The 21,269-nt window shown below is 45.6% G+C and overlaps 1 protein-coding gene across 3 annotated transcripts; it reads right to left on the bottom strand.

Annotated features, from left to right (window-relative positions):
• Nucleotides 1-1,372: 1,372 nt before the first annotated feature.
• LOC147634707 (uncharacterized) lies at nt 1,373-19,693 on the bottom strand. 3 transcript variants are annotated; one of them, XM_086803858.1, is made up of 9 exons: nt 19,118-19,693; nt 7,092-7,250; nt 6,883-7,004; nt 6,646-6,721; nt 6,088-6,116; nt 5,623-5,716; nt 2,295-2,354; nt 1,999-2,188; nt 1,373-1,895 (listed from the first exon to the last, which is right to left on the bottom strand). In XM_086803858.1, the coding sequence occupies exons 2-9, from the start codon at nt 7,233-7,235 to the stop codon at nt 1,486-1,488; spliced, it is 1,125 nt and encodes a 374-aa protein (XP_086659984.1). In that variant the 5' UTR covers nt 7,236-7,250; nt 19,118-19,693; the 3' UTR covers nt 1,373-1,485. The 3 variants fall into 3 exon arrangements, with proteins under 3 accessions (XP_086659984.1, XP_086659983.1, XP_086659985.1); XM_086803857.1 differs by having other exon boundaries at nt 1,999-2,168; nt 2,242-2,354; nt 19,118-19,692; XM_086803859.1 differs by lacking the exon at nt 7,092-7,250 and having other exon boundaries at nt 1,999-2,168; nt 2,242-2,354; nt 6,883-7,032; nt 19,118-19,692.
• Between the last annotated feature and the right edge of the window lie 1,576 nt (nt 19,694-21,269).

Here is a 21,269-nt window from a genome sequence, read left to right as displayed (position 1 = left end):
TTGGTGCAGGAGTGGGGCTGGGATCCTTGGAGGGAATTTGGGAAATTCTTGGGAATTTGATCTCGGGACGGCTCAGAAGAGATCTCCTGGGCTAGCCGCTCAGAGGCGGGAAGGAAGCCCGCCGGGGGGGGCGCAGGGGGGGGGGGCGCTTTTGGTGACGAGGACAAGGCAGGGGCTCTGCAGTGCAACAACAGGGGCAAGTGCAGGTGAGGTGTCCCATCCATCAGCAGATAAAGCACTGGCTTGGGAGCCCAGAGGACACCCACTGTAGAAAACAAGTGTCATCGAGGCAGGGGATCGCCAAGTGGTGAGGCAGGTTCTCCGGGGAGGCTACAAGTATCTGGAGCTTGAGGAGTCCAGCCTACCCAGCCGCTGATGGCCGAGGGACACAAGCACCTGTCCCACAGATTGTCGGTAGAAGCTGAGCCCTGGGAAGCAAACAGTGACCATGAAGACGGTGACTCCAGCCAAGGGGTCTGTATCTGAAGAGAAAACGTGCCTCCATCTGGTGAAGAAAACCTATGCCTCCCGAATCACGACCAGGCTCCGTCACAGGGTACTTCCTGCCAAGGCTGTCGAGTGGAACTCGATGCTGATGTAGCTGTTGCCCAAGAACTGGATGTCAGTGATCCGTCCTTGGTCCCCAATGAGGGCTGCTTCCAGGAGGTCTCGGAGTTGCCTTTGCACTGGCTGGCTGCGACCAGCTTGCAGACTAATGTGGTGGCTTTGAACGATTGAACAGAAGCGGTTAAGAGCTGCAGGCCCGCTTCAGAAAATACGCAGTTGGAGGTGGCCTTGGATGGGGATGAGGGAGCAGCTGCCATAGAGTCGTCCAAAGCGGATGGGGCCGGCTTCAACAGTGAAGAGAGCACAGAACCAGTGACCAAGCGGAATCAGGGAGGAGGACCATACTGGCTGAGTGAGGAAGGCCAAAGGGTGAAAAGGGCAGAGGGGGCATACAAGGGAGAAATAGGGCGGGGACAGGGATGGTGCTGCGAACAGAAGGGTGGCAAGAGAGCGGGCAGGTGAAGGGGGATGCGCAGGGGGGAGGGGGGGGGGGGGGGGGGGGGGGGGGGGGGAGAGGGGATCATAGAGGCCACAGGCAGGAGCTCAAGCTTGTTCTCTACTTCCCATATCTTCTTGTAACCCCGAAAGCTTAAAGCTCTTTTTGTGGAATGACCTTGTGTGACCAACCACATGATATAAGACTTGCCAAATGACCAGTATCTACCAGATAAAAATCCTGTGAGGTTCGTACATACGACTCACTACTTCACCAGGGTTCTCACCAGAAATGAAGCACCCACCAAGGATTCATTCTGGCTCAAAGAGGGCCATGCCTGCTAAACTACAGTAGCAATTTGAAACGTTGAGCTTCACACCAAACTATATCATATAAGCAGCGGCCCTGACACATGGGTATGAAGGTCAAAACCTACCTATAGACTTTTTATTTAAAATAAAACTAAAAGGACTGAGGCAAAGTTAAAAAAGTGTATCATGTGTTTTACCTCCTATCCCTACAAGCATGTCAAAAAGAGCATCCTTTCTCTGCTTTTTGGGATGGGGATTTTGTTCCTTCAATGTTTCAGTTTCTGGTACGGTCATTGTAAGAACGGAGACATATGCAACCTTTTTCTTTGATTCAGGGATCGAGGATATGGAGCCATTACAGTGCTTTTCCAAAGTTTCCTTTCTTTCTTCCTCTTGAATGGAGACATCTGGCTGCTGCACATTGCCACAAACATCGGTTCTCTCTCCATTCAAGGCCATTGAATTCAAGCCAAGCAGATCATTCTCCTTAATTTTGTGTGTAAAACCTGCCGATTGTATAGATTCTCCAAAACCTTTAATAGGAAGCATTGTACTATCGACAGCAGCGACTCCTTCAAAATCTGACCAATTTCACAAAAACAATGTGGTTTACCTGCCTAAACCATCAAGACACGCTTTATACTTGTAAAACACATACAAAAATGCACAAAAAGATCACAATACCTGACGTCAAAGAGCCAAGCACATTGTATTTCCGGCTGTTGAGATCCTCCACAAACCACTGGATGTGATCTTTCTCTATCCTCCTTTCCTGCTGTTTGTGAGTAAACATAGTAGCAAGAAAAAACTTCGTCCCATCCCATTTGCAGTCCAGAAGATCAGGTATTTCATGAGAATGGTTATCATCTTTTTCCTACAAACAAAATCAAGCAATTATATAAGCTCCATGGATTTGATTGACCATTATCTAATTTCATCTCAAATTCTTTAGTGCCTCTAAGAGGTTCACATGAACTTACTAGCTTCTCCAATGGGCATGCCAATAACATGTTGAAAACAAGCACAAAATCATGAAGAGCCTGCTCATCAAAAGAAAACAAAAAAACATGTCTTAATAAATGTTTTGATATCTCTTGGGAAACAAGAAGTGCAGAAACTTAAGGCTGTGTCAGCATGTAGCAAGGAGATAAAAATTTGAGCTGCCATTTGAGCTTGAGGTTTTTTCCTCATACAAGGAGCTGGCCCATCCAAGCTAAGGAAACCAGTGAGACCATGCCCCATGGCTAGCCTTCAGCACCCTTGCTCTATACGCTTGTCCTGAAGCTGCTACTCAGTTGAATTCCTCCTTCACATAGGTCCCTAATTCTGCACAAAACAATGTAGGCCTATCAATGTCTATAGAGATCCAAGAAGCAGTTCAAGTTCATGAGGAATCCTTGATCTCATCACTTTAGCATGGCCTCGTATTGCCTTGATGTGTGGTACTGCCGCTTTTCTTCCTTGGACAGAGCTAGGGAAGTCAAAAGCAAATTGGCAAACTCTAGAAGGATAACGGAAGTTGAACTTCCTCTCATGGTGTGTCACATGCATCCCAAACTGGGATGCCATGGATATACTACACCAAGATAAGTGCAAGGCCCTAAGTCTGGACAGCAAGCATTTTGTGAGCCCTTGTCCAAGGACGAGTCATGAGTGTACCACCAAGAGGTAGTCTCAGTCATTGTCATGCACATCTCGCACATGTCAGTGTCATGCCAATCCCGAACACAATGTAGCCCTCTTGTATGATGTAAGGCATCCTGTGGTCCCGAGCACTTATTAGGCCATTGGTCTGGTGCCCATTAGCAAGTCGAGGTCAAATGCGTCATTGCGGTGTGTGCAAACCTTTATTTAAAGTACTCGGAAAACCACACTTTTAAGGGAAAAGGATATAATCCATTTGGGAGACCTTAGGCAGCCCATTGGCCACCCAACTTTTGGGGTTATGGAGCTTGTGGGTGCCAACAAGGGCCCGTGACCCAAAGGGCCAGATGCCCATGGGAAAGAGGTAGAAAAGGGGATCTTCTACATGACTTCTGTAGATATGTGTCGAAAGGCATATTCTTCATTTCCAAGTTTTTAAACTTGGACACAATGTCGTACTCATCCTTGGCCTACAGAAACTCTCAAAATCTACCCACATTGTGGACTTTACTCATAACTCTTTCCACCAGGTATGGGCTCTTCCCATCATGAATCCATGTACGATCTATATCTTCTTATCCTCCGTGAAGGGATGGAACTCAAGGACGATCTATATCTAATTATCCTCAGTGAAAGGATGGAACTCAAAGGGCGTACCCTATCTATGAAGCCAGGAGTCAACTGTCTCCTCAGTCTTCTGCTTCTGCTACCCCATATAGGGCTCTAGAGTAAAAGAGGGTGAAACTAAAGCTGTCCCAACTCCCCTTGCTGTCACCAAACCCGCCAATGTTACTTGCATAACAACAATGGTGTTGCTAAGGTTCAAAATCTTCTGCTCAAGCAAGGTCATCCTTGCGTCAAAGTCTACTTTAGTGAAGAGGTCATCGGCCATCACATCATTATCCTGATGGTCGTCGTGGAGTTGAACAATCTCATCCATCACACGATCGTTCTGTACTTTATCAGTCATGACAATTTTCTGCTCCTCAAGGAAAACGCGCGTGTAGAGATGAAGTGCTGCAAAAATCCCGCTCTAGCACGAACTCAAGTACCAATTTCGCTCTTAGAAGCTGGCCGAGTACTTTCAACCCTCTTAACCAAGGAGAAGGACTTTGGATGTGGAGAACTCACAAGCAAGCCCCCCCCTTTATACTAAAAGGTCAAGGGGTTTACTCGGTTTTAATTTTTTTCCTACAAAACTAATGTGCTTTTTCAGTTTTAATTTAAAAAAACCCATGTGCTTTTATTTCACTTATAGCTTCCACACCCCCCCCCCTTCTTTCCTCCCTTTTTAGAAAAACCATCAATTATTTATGGTTGAAAAAGACATCTGCTTTTCTTGATTTTTATTTTCCCTAAAAACTGCAGGCCTGCTTTTTCCATCTGGGCATGCTGTCTTTTTTTCTGCTTGCGCATGCTTTTCTGCGCATACAGCCATGGTGCTCTCTACGTTGCACATCCAATCTGCTGGCCACACCTTCTGTGCGCCATTCGTGGCTGCCTCTCTAGGCAGCGTGCACCCTGCCAGTTGGCTGTGCTGGTTTTGATGGCTGGCATCTTTGCCTGGCTGCAGACCATGCGCTAGGGTTTGGCTTGGGCGGCTCTTGCTGCCTGGCTGCACTGGCATAGCTGCTGCCCAAACACAGCCACCTAGGGTAGCCTCGCTTGGCTGCCCTAAGGCTGGCCACCATAAGCCTTTGGCCAAGCTGCCCTTCCTGCCATGTAACTCACAGCCGATTCAGGCCTTAACAGGTACTTGCCTCAAGCCTAACACACATACAGTCAGTGCTTTTCTCTCATCTCCCTGACACACTACATACATGCAATCCTCGACACCAACAATCCTTGTACAACTTCTATAGAGCAAATCGTTTTTTGATAGAAAGAGAAAACGATGAGAGGAATACTAGAAACTCCGACATCTATGACACCTAGACACACATACCTCTTCAGCCTCTGCATTAGGGTTTCTCTAATACCAATTGTAAAGTCCTTCCCAAAATCTGCCCTAAACACAGGTTGGTGTGTCGAAGGCCTACCGGCAGGCTTCGGTGGTATGGGATGCTGGAGTTAGACACGGGCCTATGGGATTGTGCAGGAAGCCCTAGCCTTGGCTTGGGGAGATCGGTGGATGCTGGTCACGGTTGGGAGGTGAGCTAGCTTGCTACCTCATGATTAGGTTTAAGACTAACCTTGGTTTTCAGCCACATACTTGCCTTGTGGTGTGGCATGAGCATGTCTACTCCCCAGGTCCAAGCCAGACCGTCACCATCAGTGGTGCATGCACACAACTGTGTCTCATAATGACCCAAGCTCTCACTTAAATAGTGATAACTACGCTATAAATAGCTAACTTGCTATAAACAGCCATTACGCTTGTTTTATCAATCCAAGAACCCTAGCCAAGTATCTGCCTCCTAATCCCTAACCCTAGGGCCCCCTAACCCCACTCGATTAGATTCCTAACCTGATCAGTGTGTAGGCAAAGGGTCTCCTACTTTGTGAGTTAGGACAATGTTGTCGGTGGTCTACGAGGGAGTTAAACCCTTACATAAAGCCCTATTAAATATGCCAGCTAAGAGGAGGGGCGGCCGGGCCGCGGGGGGGGGGGGGGGGGGGGGGTGGGGAGAGAGAGAGAGAGAGAGAGAGAAAGAAAGAAAGAACCTGCTGCACCAGTACTCGAAGACGTGCAAGAGCTGAAAACGTGGTGAGGGCAAATGGCATAAAAAAGGTTTGGCCAAGTAGACCTGCAACTTGCCTGAGGACAAATAAAGAGAAAACACAGTTGTTCGAAATTTACAGGGCTAGAACAAAGCTCGCAAGTCCAGGTACAGATACTGAATTACTCAGAAAAATCCCGGACTAGAGTTGAAACCCAGGCTTTATGTACACAAATCTAAAACTCAACAATGACCATCTCTGACCATTACTTCTCAAGGACAAGATACAGCTTTCTTGAGCTCACACGTGGGCTTAAATTGACTAATTTTTTAAATTTCTCCAACGTAGTGTATTAGTATATGTATACATGTATATATGTATATGTATATTTATAAAAAGAAAGCATTCATAACCAATCAGAATTCTCAGAGCTTGTGTTTACAAAACAAAGCTACAATCAAAGGATACAAGCTGGCACGTACAATTGGCTCTGACATCTGCAAAAAGAAATCAGGTGTCAATGAGACCAAAACAACACGGCTTCATCTATTCTCCCAGGAGCATTGTGGTGACAAAGACGTTGCTCAGGTCTAAATGCTCTTAAGATGGTTGATGTTGTGAACTGTCAGCAAAAAGATTGTTTTGCTTTTCATGGCAGTCAAAGATGGGATCCAACATAGCAGACCCCACTACTGCATCAACAATATGTATGTATTTACATACATACGTGTGTGTGTATGTATGTATGTATGTATGCACGCGCATGCATGCATGCATACATACATACATGTGCGCGCATGCACGCACACACGTATATGCACGTACGTGCATGTATGCATGCATACATACATACATGTGCACACACACACACGCCCTCTCCCCCCCCCTCCCCCCCCCCCAAAAAAAAAAAAAACACACACACACACACATTACCTTTACAACATTAAGCTTACAAATAGAGAAGAATTGACAAATACATGCTGAATTTAAGGAGAACATAAACTTAAAGAAACAAAGGTCCGAAACCTGCTCCAGGAGTCTTGCTATGCCATATAAGCGCCTTCTCAAATCTTGAACATTTGTCACAGCTGAGCTTGTTTTTCTGTATACAAGCAATGTCAATGATACCAAGCTTTATATTTTAACATGCTATTAAAGGTGCACTGAAGTTGGCAGATATAATTGCAAGAGAGACTTTCAAGAAAAAAAAAATTTTGGCTTTTTCTTTTTCAGAAAAAGAGAGTGCAAAAAAAAAAAGCACACTTTGATTGGCTGATGCAGTTCCCAAGTGAGGTTTCATTAGGAGTGTTTCTAAGACACTGCACAGAGTTCTGAACCAGTTCAGCCAAACGAGCAGACTGCAAAAGGCGTAAATCTCTCCGCACCTGTTCCATGTATCAGAGATTCAGCAAACTGCAGCAAAAGAAGCAAACAATACCCACTAATGATGTCAACAAAAAAAAAAGGCGTACTTGGCAGAGCCTTCTGAAATATAGGGCCCTCCGATGCTGATTAGTGTTTTTATACATAAGGCGTTCAAATATGGTGATTTCATTCCCCAGCTGAAGCAGAACCTTCTGGAGGCGAAGCTCTACCTCTTTCCATGGAGGCTCCATCCAAATGGATGCAACCTATTTGACAGCATATATGGAAAAAAAAAAGAGAGTATTATAATAATAGAAGGGTCTAAACTTCTGCGAAAGCAAACATTCAAAGTAGGAATAATCACAGAGAGCAAGGCAAGTGTGAAGGGGCATTAATAATTGATGCTCCAAGGTACCTTTATGAAAGGTAACCTTAGGATATCCTCCACATGCCCCTCCACGCTCTTACCCTACTGCTCTTGTAATTGCCGCGGATAAGGTTGAACACAATCCTCCACACACTTAAACTATTAATACTATTAAACAAGATAAATTGGCACAAAGCCAAACAAGATAGCAATGCTGAAATTTAAATGACACTCGCAATAGGGCCGGAAAGGGCTAACCCCCCTTGTAATATGATTGTATTACCAAGGATTCCTCGTGATACAAGCTTCATTGGCATCACATGCCAAATTTCCAACAACGTTCATGCAATGAAAATACTTTGCAAACATGATTTGTGAGAGTTGACTCCACAGCTTTTGTCGCGAAGAACCTCACTCCCCAATCCCCAGTGACTTGCCACAAGTAGCCACCTCTCTCGCCTCTCCTCCTGTCCACCTACGCAAGCGAAATGGTGTGAGAGGCATTGACTCTAGAGAGGCAATGCAGATACAAAGGGATGGAGTCCCAGCCACCCGTGCAAGAACTGAAGCGGCAGGTTTGGGGGGGGGGGGGGGGGTTGATTCCATCGCTCTCCCAATAGCACCACCTATCAATGGGAGGAGAGGAAGGTATTCCTTCCTAAGACCTGGAAAGCAGACTGTCGCAGGAAAGCCTAAGACGCCAGCTAAAGGGTCGGACACCGGGTTCGAGGCCGTACTGCCACGGCACAAAGAATGTTTCGTCTGGCGAAAGATGGGTCACCTCTCTAGAGCTTGTCCTCATCGGTAGTCCAGGTAGGCCATAGCTCATACCCCCAGGTACCAGAGCACCAAGACCCAACCTCGGTTGAGACCGGTGTAAGAAAGTGACAAACTATAACCAGCCTCCTACTTTGTTCTTCAAATTGAGGATCGACTTGCTTAAAACTGCTCCACATGTGAGTTGGTAATTACCATATATGTAACATGCAGCGCAAGTATTCATAATTAAGGATCTTGTCACACAAATTCTCACACCGCTTCTGTATCTTGAGTTTCGCGAGTTTAGCAATCCACTTTATGACTTCAAACTTCAAGAGATTTGAGAGAGAGAGAGAGAGATAAAAACTGTACACCCTATGGGGTCCCGAATTACCCACCACTGAAGGACCCCCTATCCCGTTACTGGAATAGTATTTGCTTTATTACTTTGAAGAGACTGACAATAAGCCAAACACACGATCTTTGAGGGGACCAAGAGTCAGGCTGAACTGTACACGGCTGTAGAAGCACCAATGATGACCAATCTCGAGCCTATGCACTCTTCCCAATGGATGTAGGAAGGCTGCAAATCTGAGGCTAAGAGAAGGGGCTGATTGGGACTGTTCTAGGCTATGTATGAATGCTGAGTTTTACCTTCACCAAGAGGCTGTAGCAAAACGGTGCAGATAAGGATGTTGAAAAATGTATTTATGCTGAAAACGCAAGGTGATCTATAGGGCTGAATGCTGTAGATGCTGTGTTTTGATGAATGAAGGCTGAATGCTCAAGCGTTGATGCTCCTATATGCTGATGGCTGATATGCTGAATGCTCCAATCGCTTATGCTCCTTGGGCTGAAGGCTCCAAGCATTGAGGTCTTGTTGGCTGAATATGATATGAATGAATGAATGATGCAAAGCTCAACTATTTATATGCTCTCTTGATTCTAGTCGGGTGGCTACAGAGCTCGCCGACTGCATCATGTCCTGGATAAATGGATAAATAAGGTAAAAATGCCAATTAAATGCTATAAATTATCTAAAAAATACTGGAATAATACTGAGTAATATTCTAATGCTTATGCAATGGTCTAGATGGCCTACATGCATATGGGATGAATGCTATGCATAAATACACACATGTCTTGATGCAAACTCTAAGGCTTCTACTGACTCTACATGCATGAATGCATCTCTTCAAGTGGGTTAAGGGACTTGGACTGACTGTCTAACTGGCTGTCTAAGGCTAAGGAATGACCTACATAGCTCGTGCCTGACTTATCCTGGGACTAAGAATTACAATGGGGTCACGGCGTACGACAATTATCATCCTAAAGGGTGCTAATACTATACAATGTTGCACTGCTGATGATGAGCCATCTTGTCACCATGCCCTACAGTGCAAAGTGCATGTGACATTCCCTCCTGCTTAGCTTGGCAACAGGTTCATGGCTTCCAAGTAGTCTGCCAACAACTGGGGGTACTCTTGAAAGAACTCCTCGTCTAGCCAAACGGCTTGGTGGGTACCTCGATCTCGGAACTTCGTATAGAACTGACGTATCCGTCGACCGAAACCATGCTTCCATTGATGAAGAAGGATCTGCTTAGGCTCGATGACTTCTGCTTCGTCTACCACGTCTGGCTACTATTCATCTGAAACATCAAAAACTTCTAGTCCAACATATGATTTAGCCAAGAAACATGGAAAACATCATGCGTTGTCCAACTGTTAGGCAACTTCAACTTCATGGAGACATCACTTATCTTTTTAACTATTGGGAAAGGTCCAAAACTACGGAAAGAAAGCTTGGGACAACGTTTGCCCACTTGTTTCAATCTCTGTTTCATGATGCGCAGATAGACCCAATCCCCTTTCTTGAAGTGGACATCTCGTCTAGACTTATTTGCATGTCTGCTATAAGCTTCCTATGCTTTGGTCAAACAGTCCTTAACCGACTCAATGATTTCGAAAAATGCTTCTGTCGTTTTATTAGCCTCAAGAGATGGAGACACCAATCTTGTCAAAAGAGAAGAGAAATGGTGACTAAAGGTTGCTTCATACGGAGTCCGTCCGACATTGGATAAATGAGTATCCTTCAAGATGGCTTGGACCAATGGAAGATAATGTTTCCATTTGGACTGCTGCTCATGACAATATGACTTGAGAACATCAAAGACCAACTGTGCTTTGGTCAAGCGGTTCTTAACTGACTTGATGATTTCAGAAATGCTTCCATCGGTTTATTAGCCTCAAGAGATGGAGACACCAATCTCGTCAAAAGGAAAGAGAAGAGAAACAACGACCAAAGGCTGCTTCATACGGAGGCAGTCCAACACTGGATGAATAAGTATCGTTCAAAATGGCTTAGACCAATGGAAGATAATTTCCCATTTGGACTGCTGGTCATGAATATGACTTGAGTACATCAAAGGCCAATTGGTTATAGATTTCTGTCTAGCTGTCTGTCTGTGGATGGAATGCACTATACAAATGTAACTTAGTTCCAAAGTTTTTGAATAATGCCTTCCAAAAATGCGAGGTAAACTTGGAATCTTTGTCTGAGGTGATGGTGCTAGGCAAACCACAAATGGGGTACCAATGTTTGAGAAAAAGATGGGCTACATCCTTAGCTGTGGTTGTATGCTTGCATGGGATGAGCATACAGAACTTACTGAAGCGATCCACAATGGTAAAGCACTGAGTGTTGCGAGATCCGATGGATGCTAGTAGAGGCCCTACAAAGTCCATAGATATGTCGATGAAAAGTTCGTCGGGGATAGGCAAAGGTTGAAGTAACCCAGCCTTCTTTGTATGTGGAACCTTAACTTTTTGATAAATCTTACAGGCTTGAACATGTGACATGAGAGAGTCTTCGACCGTAGTAATCACAACCTTAGTCTAACTAAACTGCACTTAATGATGTTTGAGAGATAGACAAATATGTGTCAATGCAATGCAGCTATATTAGATGATGAATGCGGTTACAATGAGATCCAAATGGATCTATACTGCTGAATATACTGATATGCTAAATATACTGCTGTCCCACTGTCTTTCCCTTGTCTCCTGGGAAGGAAACGCTGAAGGGATGGCTTTGGGACTGAAGCAATGCTGATGGGATGCTGAAACGCAGATGTACTCCTGTTACCTGGGAAGGAAACGCTGAGGAGAATAGATGCGTTTGCTGAAGATGATGTACTGAATGCTGATGATGATGTTCTGTATGCTGAATATGATGGACTGGTTGCTGAATGCTGATGCGTTGGCTGGATATGCTGCTCCCAAAGCTTCCTGGAGGAGAAACGCTGGAGAACACTGGGCTGAATGCTTGGTTCTGAGATATGATGAGGCTCTTCTATTTATATGAGGGAACATGTGCTGGTCGGCCAGCTTGGCTGCAGTCGGCCAGATGCAAAAAAGCCCACGACTGAATATGTAATGCCAAAAACGTTCGGCTGAAGTAACCATGCTGTCGGCTGATGTAAGCATACTGTCGGCTGCCTCCACAGGCCCCAAAATTCAAATGCTGGTCTATATGGCTAATGTGATGCTACCATGCTGAATCCAACTCATACCATGTGGTACATGCTGAAAACATTCATTTAAATGCCTGAATAATGCTTGATAAATCCTGATGATGCTAATGATGCCATAAAATGATGCCATGTCACTGTACACCTGAATGGTGTGCACGTGACATTCCCCGCTGCTAAACTGTTGCTGGGTGGTATACCTGGCAACCTTCGACTCCTCTGGTGATCCTTCTCCTCCGAACCACTGCCCCCCTGTCTTCTGCTGCCGGGACTGAGGTCGTCTGCAGGAGTGAAATCCTTTGAGCCAAGACTCTATGTACTGCGGGAACTGAACGGCAAATACCTGAGTCACCCCTGACCTGCCTGTGGAAACCTTTCACCTACCATCTCCGTCGTTCCTGAAGCTCTGAACCTCCTGAGGTGATGTTGGAGCAAACTTTCCAAAGCATCCATGACTGAACAGATCCTCACAGAATAAGAACCTGTAAAGATGAGGTCATCAACATAGACCACAATGATAACAATCAACCCCCTATCAAGGAGGATATAAAGGTTCAAATCTGCATGAGAACGGTGCAAGCCGAGCTTCTGAAAGAACTCATCAATCCGGTGGTACCGAGCCCGCGGAGCTTGCTTCAGACCATATAAAGCCTTCTTCAACCGGTACACCTGATCCTATTTGCCTGGAACAACAAATCCCGGCGGTTGATCCACATAAACCTCCTCTGTAAGGTCTCCATTCAAGAAAGCTGACTTGACGTCCATTTGGAAAACGGGCCATCTATGATGTCCTGCAAGAGCAAGAACGGTGCGAATGGTAGTCATCCGAGCTGTCAGAGCGAAGGTCTCATCGAAGTCGACTCCGGGGCGCTGAGCATAACCCTTGGCAACCAACCTCGCCTTGTGCTTGTCCAAGCTGCCATCAGCTCGGAACTTTGATTTGAAGATCCAGTGCACACCAATCACTTTACACTGCAGTGGCCTAGGCACCAAAATCCAAGTGCCATTCTGTTCGATAGCATCCAGCTCTGCCTGCATAGCACGTCGCCAAGGCTCATGTGAAAGAGCCTCGTCCACAGAAGTGGGATCAGAAGGACCATGAATAATAGAGGACATAAGAGCTCATGAATTTGTTTCCCCTTGTAACTTCGGAAGAACGCCGGAGAGAACCAGGAGGATGAGCAAAAGGAAGCTCACATAACCCAGAATCACGAACTGTCTGATAGTACCATGCATGCACAGATTTGCTCAAACTCGTTGGACGAGGAGCAGAGTCATCATCATCTGACTGAGAATCCACAGCTGGAGGTGTAACAGAAGCAGAGGGAGGAGGTGGAGGAAGAAGGAAGCTCACGTAGCCCAGAATCACGAACTGTCTGATAGTACCATCCATGCACAGATTTGCTCGAACTCGCTGGAGGAGGAGCAAAGTCATCATCATCTGATTGAGAATCCACCCCCCTCTGAAGATGTAGGAGTCTCGTCGAGCACCACATCACGGCTCACAACTTTGTCGGCCTGAGGATCATAAAGACGATATGCCTTGGACACAGTGCTGTATCTGAGAAAAGTCATACGTTGAGATTTCGAGTCCAACTTGGAGCGATGCTCCTTAGGCACATGAATATACGCTGAACAACCAAATATCCGAAAATGAACAATGGAGGGTTTCTCACCATGAAAAGCCTCATATGGAGTTTTACCTGGAAGAGCAGTAATAGGAGACCTGTTCTGAATGTAGACAGCAGTGGAAGCCACCTCTGCCTAGAAACATCGAGGTAATGAAGAATGCTCAAGCATAGCACGGGCCATCTCCATAATGGTCCTATTCTTCCTCTCTGCAACTCCATTCTGTGATGGAGTATATCTTGTAGTAAGCTGTCTCCAAATGCCATGGGTCCTGCAATATTGCTGAAACTCCTGGGATGTAAACTCACCCCCTCCGTCCGTCTTGAGAGCCTTGACCGAGCGACCGGTCTCTTTTTCCACCTCAACTCTCCAATCACAAAAGTGCTGAAAAGCCTCATCCTTGGTCTTCAGAAAGAAAACTCAAGTATATCTGGAGAAGTCAACCACCATCACGAGCATGTACAACCCCTTACTCAAAGAAGGCTGCAAATCTGAGAAAAACGCAGAGGTAAAGGCAGCAGATGGAATCGTTGAACTGGGAGCGATGATACCATAAAGAGTGCACAAAGCGGAAGCAAAAGAGCACTAGAGTGTGCTGAATAGAGAGTGCAAGAGAGAGAGAGATATGGAGTAACTATGCTGAATATACTGAAGTGGTACAGTCCCAAGCAAGAGACACAAGCAGTCTCATTAGTGAGGGAGCAAAAGATAGACAAGGCAAGATACAAGACTGAGAGGCCAACCCACCTATTTATAGGTGGGGAGTGCTAGCCGTCTGGAGACACTGAAGCTGGCCGACTGGAGGACTGAACTGGCTGACTGGGAAAAAACCATAGGGGCTAGGAAAAATCCCAGAAAAATATATAAAATAGGGGTGGCCAGCCCACAATCAAGGGCCATGCAAAAGGGACCAAAAGGACACCAGAAATGGGCAGAAACTAGGGATGAATGTGCTAACACTACACACCTATCATGGATATCTTTCATCCTCCATAGCTGCATATGAAAAGTTGATTTTATGTCCAATTGATGCACTTTCCATCCATGATGGGCAGCCAATGCAACAACACATCTAACTGTGGCCATACGAGAAGTGGGTGTGAAAGTCTCATCATAATCAATGCCTTTTTGCTTGGCATATCCTTTGGCCACTAGCCTGGCCTTGTACCTGTCATGGTACCATCAGACTTTCTTTTTAACTTGTAAACCCACTTTCTGCCAATGGGCTTCTTGCCAGCAGGCAAGTCTACCAAATCCCACGTGCTATTTTTTATGAATAGAATCCATCTCATTTTGCATGGCTTGCATCCAATGCTCATCCTCATGAGCCTCTTCAAATGAATCTGGCTCATCTGTATCACAAAGTGTACTCATGTAAGCAAAATCTGCGTGTTCTCTTGCATTACATGAACCAGCCCGTGTCTTGCTACCAAGTGGAGCTGCAAGTTTGCTCTCCTGTAAAGTACGAAGCAGCCAACGAGGCACAACTCTAGCCTCCTCCGTTGCTGTCCGCTTTTGCTCCACTGCTTCCTCCACATTTTGAGATGTAATGAGCTCATTCATGGGTTGATTTGGAGCACCCAAATGCTGTCCATTGGGCAAAGTTGATGGCTGATCTGTAGAGCCATCAATTCCCAATGGGAGAAGTCCTTCAAACATGTTGTGTGGGCCCGAAGGTGGCTGTCCAAAAAATTCAGCCAATGGCTGGTCTGAATTTTCAGCAAATACATCTCTACTGTCCAAAATCCTTTGTGTGTGGAAGGATTAAAGAGACGGTAGCCTTTACTGCCACTGCTATAATCCACAAATATGCACTTAGTAGCTTTGTCATCAAGCTTACCTCTCATCTGCTGAGGTACATGTGCATATGCTATACATCCAAAAACTTTAAAGTGGTCAACTTTAGGTTTCCTTTTGTGCAAGGCCTCATATGGCGTGATGGTTTTCAATGCTATTGGTAATCCTTTGCCTTTGACCATGCATTTAGCCATTTCCATCAAAGACCTGTTCTTTCTCTCAGCAACACCATTTTGCTGAGGAGAATATAGCATCGTGCATTGATGCTTTATGCCTTTCTCTGCCATAAATGCTTTGAAAGCAATGGACATGTATTCCCCCCCTCGATCTATACGGAGGGTCTGCACTTTGCAACCTGTTTGATTTTCAGCTTGTGCCACAAAATGCTGAAAACATGCAAATACATCAGATTTGGCCTTCAAGGGATACACCCATGCAAATCTGGAGTAGTCATCGATAAAGGTTACAAAGTATAGATGCTTTCCAAAAGATGGTGTCCACATAGAACCACACAGATCACTGTGCACAAGCTGTAATTTCCGGACAGCCCTTGTTGATCCATTTTTTGGGAATGCATTTCTGTGCATCTTACCCTTCACATACATGTTTTGGTGGCAGCTCTACATGAGGCATATCCTGTACCATATTATGCTTTGCAATAGCATCAAACTACCATAATTCACATGCCCAAACCTGGCATGCCACAATTATGCCTCGTGCATGGCAGGTGTAAGAGTGGTAACCACATGAGCATCATGCTCTCTCCTGTCAAACCTATCAAGTTGATATAACCATGGTACAATGTGCCGGAAGTGACCAATGAATAGCCACCTTCACGATCTTTCACTGTGCATCTGTCGTCCTCAAAGTTCACTGCATATCCTCTTTTGCTAAAAGAGGAGACGAACGGCAAATTCTTCTTAACTCCTGGCACATACAATACATCTAAAAGACAGAAGTCTACACCTTCTGCTGTTGTGAGGATCACCTCACCAACACCCTGAACTGGATAAGAAGAATTGTTTGCACATGTTACCCCCTTGCCTTCTAGAGCAACCATAAGCTTCTTAAACAAATCCCTCTGTGAGGTGATGTGTTTAGAAGCACCACTGTCAAAATACCATGTGTCGTGTGTTTCATTTAGACTGAGAGACATATGCTCCAAAGATGCATCATAACTACAAGTGATGAAAGTTCACTCATCCTGCACAAGATTTACTGATGCATCATCTTTCCCTGTAGGTGATGATGAAGAATCTACAGCCATGCCGCTTTCCTTTTTCTTCTCCTTTGCAAGCCTCTTTCTACACTCTTTCAAGCAATGACCTGGCTTCTTGCAGTAGTGACATTTGCCCTTCTTTTTGGGCTTGCCTGCATCATTTTTAGCCTTTTGTGAAGGTTGTCCCGAATCAGCCAAACTGATTCGGGACAACCTTTGGCTGAAAACTGTGTTTGGCTTTTCCCTTGCCCTTGTCTTGGGCAACAAAAGCCCCATCACAACGCATGCTGGAAGATATATTCTTCTGATTCTACTCCTCCCGTAGCAACAAACCTACCAACTCTTCAAACAAGATTGGTCCAGGGCTTCTCTGCATAGATAGAGTAAGCGATGTGTGGAAATTCAAGTAGGTTTCTACCAAGGATGATAGTGTTTTGGAAACCAACTCCTTCTCGGAAATGACCTCATCAATGTTGAGCAGCAGTTGCTCCCGAAGATCCTGGATCTTTGTAAGATGATCAGCCATACTATCACCTTCATTCATGTCCAAGTTCTCATGCTCTTTCTTGAGAAATGCAACCTTGGCCTCATTCGTTGCCTGATACATGGTTTCAAGTACATCCCAAGCTCGTCGTGAGGTCCTGCAAGACCGAATATGCGGTATGATTGATCGCTTTACTGACAAAGCAATCAAAGCCATCGCTTGGGCATCTCGAGTCTCCCATCTTTTCTGCTCCTGTGAGGGAGAAGTGGGTACTGCTGCTTAGGTGACTGGGCCAGCAACGTCGACAACAGGCTCGAGTAGAAGGCGGAGACGACATGTTGGCTCGGGCACAATGTCAATGGTGAAGTCGACGGACGGCTGCTAGACGGATCCACCACCGGACTGGTGACGGCGACGAGGAAAGACTGAGCGCCGCCTCATGAGGTTCGAGAGCCGCCGACGAGCGGGGCGGTGGTGGAGCCCTCCCCACTAGCTCCGCCCCTGCTGGAGGCTGAAGTGGACAGTAGAAGCGGAAGACGGCCAGTGAGAGGCTGGACGAAGGACGGCTACGGTAGGTGGAAGCGCCGGACGGACGGCGTCAACGGAAGTTCACAGTGGCGATGGGCAGACTGCGCAGGTGACAGAAAAACGCAGGAAGTTTGAAGGAACCCGGGCGCCAAAAACTGTATGGGCAGAGGCGAGCAGCCCAGCTCTGATACCACTGTTGGGGATTAGGGTTTCAGAGAAACAAAAGACACACACGCAAAGATGATACACAGCAGCAAGCTCTCAAGAGAGTGAGAGAGAAGGTGATTCCTACTCAAAGTAGATAGATACAAGATGTGTGGAGCAAGGGAGTTGACTCCACAATATCATAATACAATCAAATAAGTGTGGTGTCCTTTTACTCACACCTAATATCCAAGGGGAAAAACTCAAAGGGAGAAAGGTACCTTTCTAAGTGTTAAAGACTACCAATAAGGGTTCTCTGCCGCCCCGAGATGTCCCCCCGAGACATATGTGTTTTTAATCGCCTTGTGTTATAAAAGACTCCAGTACTTCGATTTATCCTTGTTTTGAGTCAGGGGCTAGTTTAGGATGGTTGACATATATCATGTGTGGTCAAGCCCCTTATTAAGCTTGGCATGAGGGTCCAAGTGTTGGCCATTGTGATCTTTTGATTCACGTGTGAAGTTATCACCATAGATATGAAGGTCAATCCCTATAACACCACCTCAACTCTGAAGGGGGATTTGTTGTGTATTTCGGAGTCTGAGTGTGTGTATGCCTCCCTATGTGTTTGTGTGTAAATAGCCCCTAAAAAGCCTATTGTTCTTTCATATGCGTGTGAACACTCACTTATGTAAATGAGTAAGAGAGTGGTTAGAATAATTATATACCTGTCTGACATAATCTATGATGTCACTCAAAGGACCCTCTAAGGCTATAACAGCATTGTACTTGGTTAAGCTTCCAACTAAGTCGTGCAACACATCTATTTCTTAAGTATTCTCTCTTTCTCTCTCTATCACCAGCATGGCTCTCCATCAACCACCCTAACTCACCTGTCTCACCCTAACCATTAGTTTGTAAGAACGATCCACCATCTAAGCCCATCATAGAGTCAATGGATGTTGGTCTCCACATGTATAGCTAGAAAGTATAGGTGAATAAAGGTTCCAAGCATAAACATCTGCCTTTTTTACTCTTTCAAACACAAGACTTCTTTGGATTTTGCATAAGGAGTTTTGGTGATCTATCTCAGCACATGCATTAGTGGATAGATATGCTTGTGTGATTTCTCAAAGGGAGCCTATCAAGAGGACTCTAAGCAAGAGGTTTTTCAACTCACACTTATACAAGAGGATTCTCATCAATGGCCAATACTACTTCATGGGGTACTTAACTAGTGGTAAATACTTCATCCGAGGTGCTTGATGAGAGGCTTCATTAGGAGATACATTTGTAAGTTCTCTTGTTGACAAGGCAAGGGCACAATGTTAGCTTTGAAACAACAGACAAGCCAGACCATAACACCTAAACCATTCCACTCGGGGGCAAGAGAGCACAAGCCTAGAGGCAATGTCACCATTTGGTCCTGACACCCTGGTTCTAACCAGTGTCCGGAGAGGCCAAAAAAACTTTTCAAGCAAATCAAGACAAGCTACATGAATGCAGCAATGGACTGAAGATAAATAATCGAGAGAAACCCTCAATGGTCTGCAAAATCAAGACCCCTCTACGGTGTTTTTGTTGGCAAAAATACTTTTAATGGGAACACTGAGCTTGGAAGACGACAAATGACACACTAATGACTGAGTAAAAACTATTGCGTTAGATGCTTACTTGTTTTTGGTGTCAATCGGCGAGGGCGTGCATCGAGAAGAAGCTTGAATGGGGAGACTGTTTGTGCAGAAGTAGCTGTTGGCAAGAAAACGAATTGATAAAGGGCAAATATATATATACCCATAATCTTATTTATTCACCCTTTTTGTGAGGCTCATTAATCTAATCTAATGCACGAGCATTATTTTGACCTTTGCTACGCTAGGAATTGCCTGCCCTCCCCTCCCCTCGCCTGCTCGCCTCCCTTCACCCACCTGCTCACCTCTCACTTCCGTTCGTACGGCTCAGTCCCGTCAATCCTTCTCCACCACCACCTTCTTCCTTCCCCCACACAAACAAGCCCAATTCTAAGGTTGCAAAACTAGGTTGCCTCCCTTAGAGCGCGACACACCCTCCTACACCGCCTACTTCCCTGCCTGCCCATGTTGGAACTCGAGGCTTCTGGACCTAGGAAGGCTATAAATAGCAATGTTAAATGAAGAGCATGGGTTTGGGTTGTTGCCCGTGAGAGTGAGAGAGAGTGAGAGAGAGAGAGAACACGATGCAAACGAAGAGGGAATGAGAGATGATGATGAACTGTGTTTTATAGTTCGCATGGTTTGAATATATATGTGTATAAATGTTGTTTCCGCTGAGGTTTTAATTGATTAAGGGTATGATGATTTTTGCATGGCGGACGTTATAATCAATTAAGGGTATGAATTTATTTTGCATAGCATCTGTTTCTTTTTATATTTTTGGTGGATGGCACTTGTTTGAGTGCCAGTTGTGTCCTTCTCCGGGTCGGCTCCTTGGAGAAGCTTGCGCTCTTGCAAGGTGCCTCGCCTTGGAGAAGCCTCTGGTCTGGATCCTTGTAGAAGGCTATGCTCGTGGGAGATGGCATGCATTGGAGAAGCTTCTTGTCCTGGTACACGGTTGATTATCCGTCTTCTTCGGCACGCTTCCTTGGAGAATTCTCTCGCAGTGCTACATGGCGCTTTCGGTTTGTGTCGATGTCTTTGGTTGAATCGTGTGTTGCTCATGTGTTGTTTTTCCCTTCGTTTTCAGTGCCCAGTTGTTGTCTTGCTATGGTTGATCCTTGTGGCATTGCATGTCCTATATATGCAATTATACATGCTAGTTTTGCATGCCTTCTTTGCCATGTCTAAGTCGTCTCCTTCCGTTCGTGCATCACACCATCGTTGAAGAGCAAACTCTGTTCATTCTATTCCTGCATGTGTGCCTGCATTGCCCCTTCCCTTGGCTTGCATGCCTACCATGGGTCCTATGTGTTCGATGCGTGTAAATCCTATCTGTTCGCCTTGTAGGAAAGCTCTATCTGAATCTAACAAGGAGAACATACCTCCTCACATGCTCACGCCTCCAGAAAGTTCTGCTGGTTCAGAGAACCTGAAGGGAGTGAAGCGAAGAGCTCATTCTTCAGGTCATGCAAACCTTTGAGGGCATGGTCGGCCACTGCCTCAAGGATTTGCATAAGGCTCACTTCTAGTTTCATGCTCATAATGTCTCCGCATAAGAGATGTCCAGGGGTAGAACCTTGTACCCCCAGTTCGGCCAAGGTGACCTCAAAAATAGGGTATGCCTAACGCCAGTAAATGTCTTTGAACGTGCTTTTGTGTACATGGAGAATTACATTCTCAACAAGTGGTCGGTCACACTTGGTGTCACCTTGCTGAAAATGATGAAAAGTGGCAAGTACTTTCCGAGCACCGAGTGGATAATCCCCAAGGCCGATAATGGTATGGATCCCGGCAAAGCTCGTGCCATTTGGAAATGCTTGAAGACTCCAGAGTTCGCGGACATCTCTGACATCATAAAAGTCTTCTTTTGGGATCACTACATAGAAGGTGAATTAGCACGCTACTTCCTACAGAATCCTGAAGAGAAAGACCAGGACGGTGACGAAGGAGAGGGACTACTCTAGAAGAGCAGCACAATGGGCTTGCAAGCAACCAAATGGGTGATCAAACAAACCCAATAATTGTTGGAAGAAAGCCCGTTGGGACATGGATCCCAATGCATTAACTCATTGGAGGAGAGAGCTGCAGAGTTCCTGAGGGCGGTGAGCGAAGGTGATGACTTTATAAGCATCCCTCCACGACATGATATGAGTGATGAGGCTTTTGTGTAGCTAGCTCGTACCTAGAGCTCC

Source organism: Cibotium barometz, chromosome 10 (genome assembly GCF_041138505.1).
Source record: "Cibotium barometz isolate CiBa-2024 chromosome 10, ASM4113850v1, whole genome shotgun sequence".
NCBI lineage: Eukaryota > Viridiplantae > Streptophyta > Polypodiopsida > Cyatheales > Cibotiaceae > Cibotium > Cibotium barometz.
Note: the sequence above shows the minus strand (reverse complement) of the source record. Positions and strands in the feature narration are given on the sequence as shown.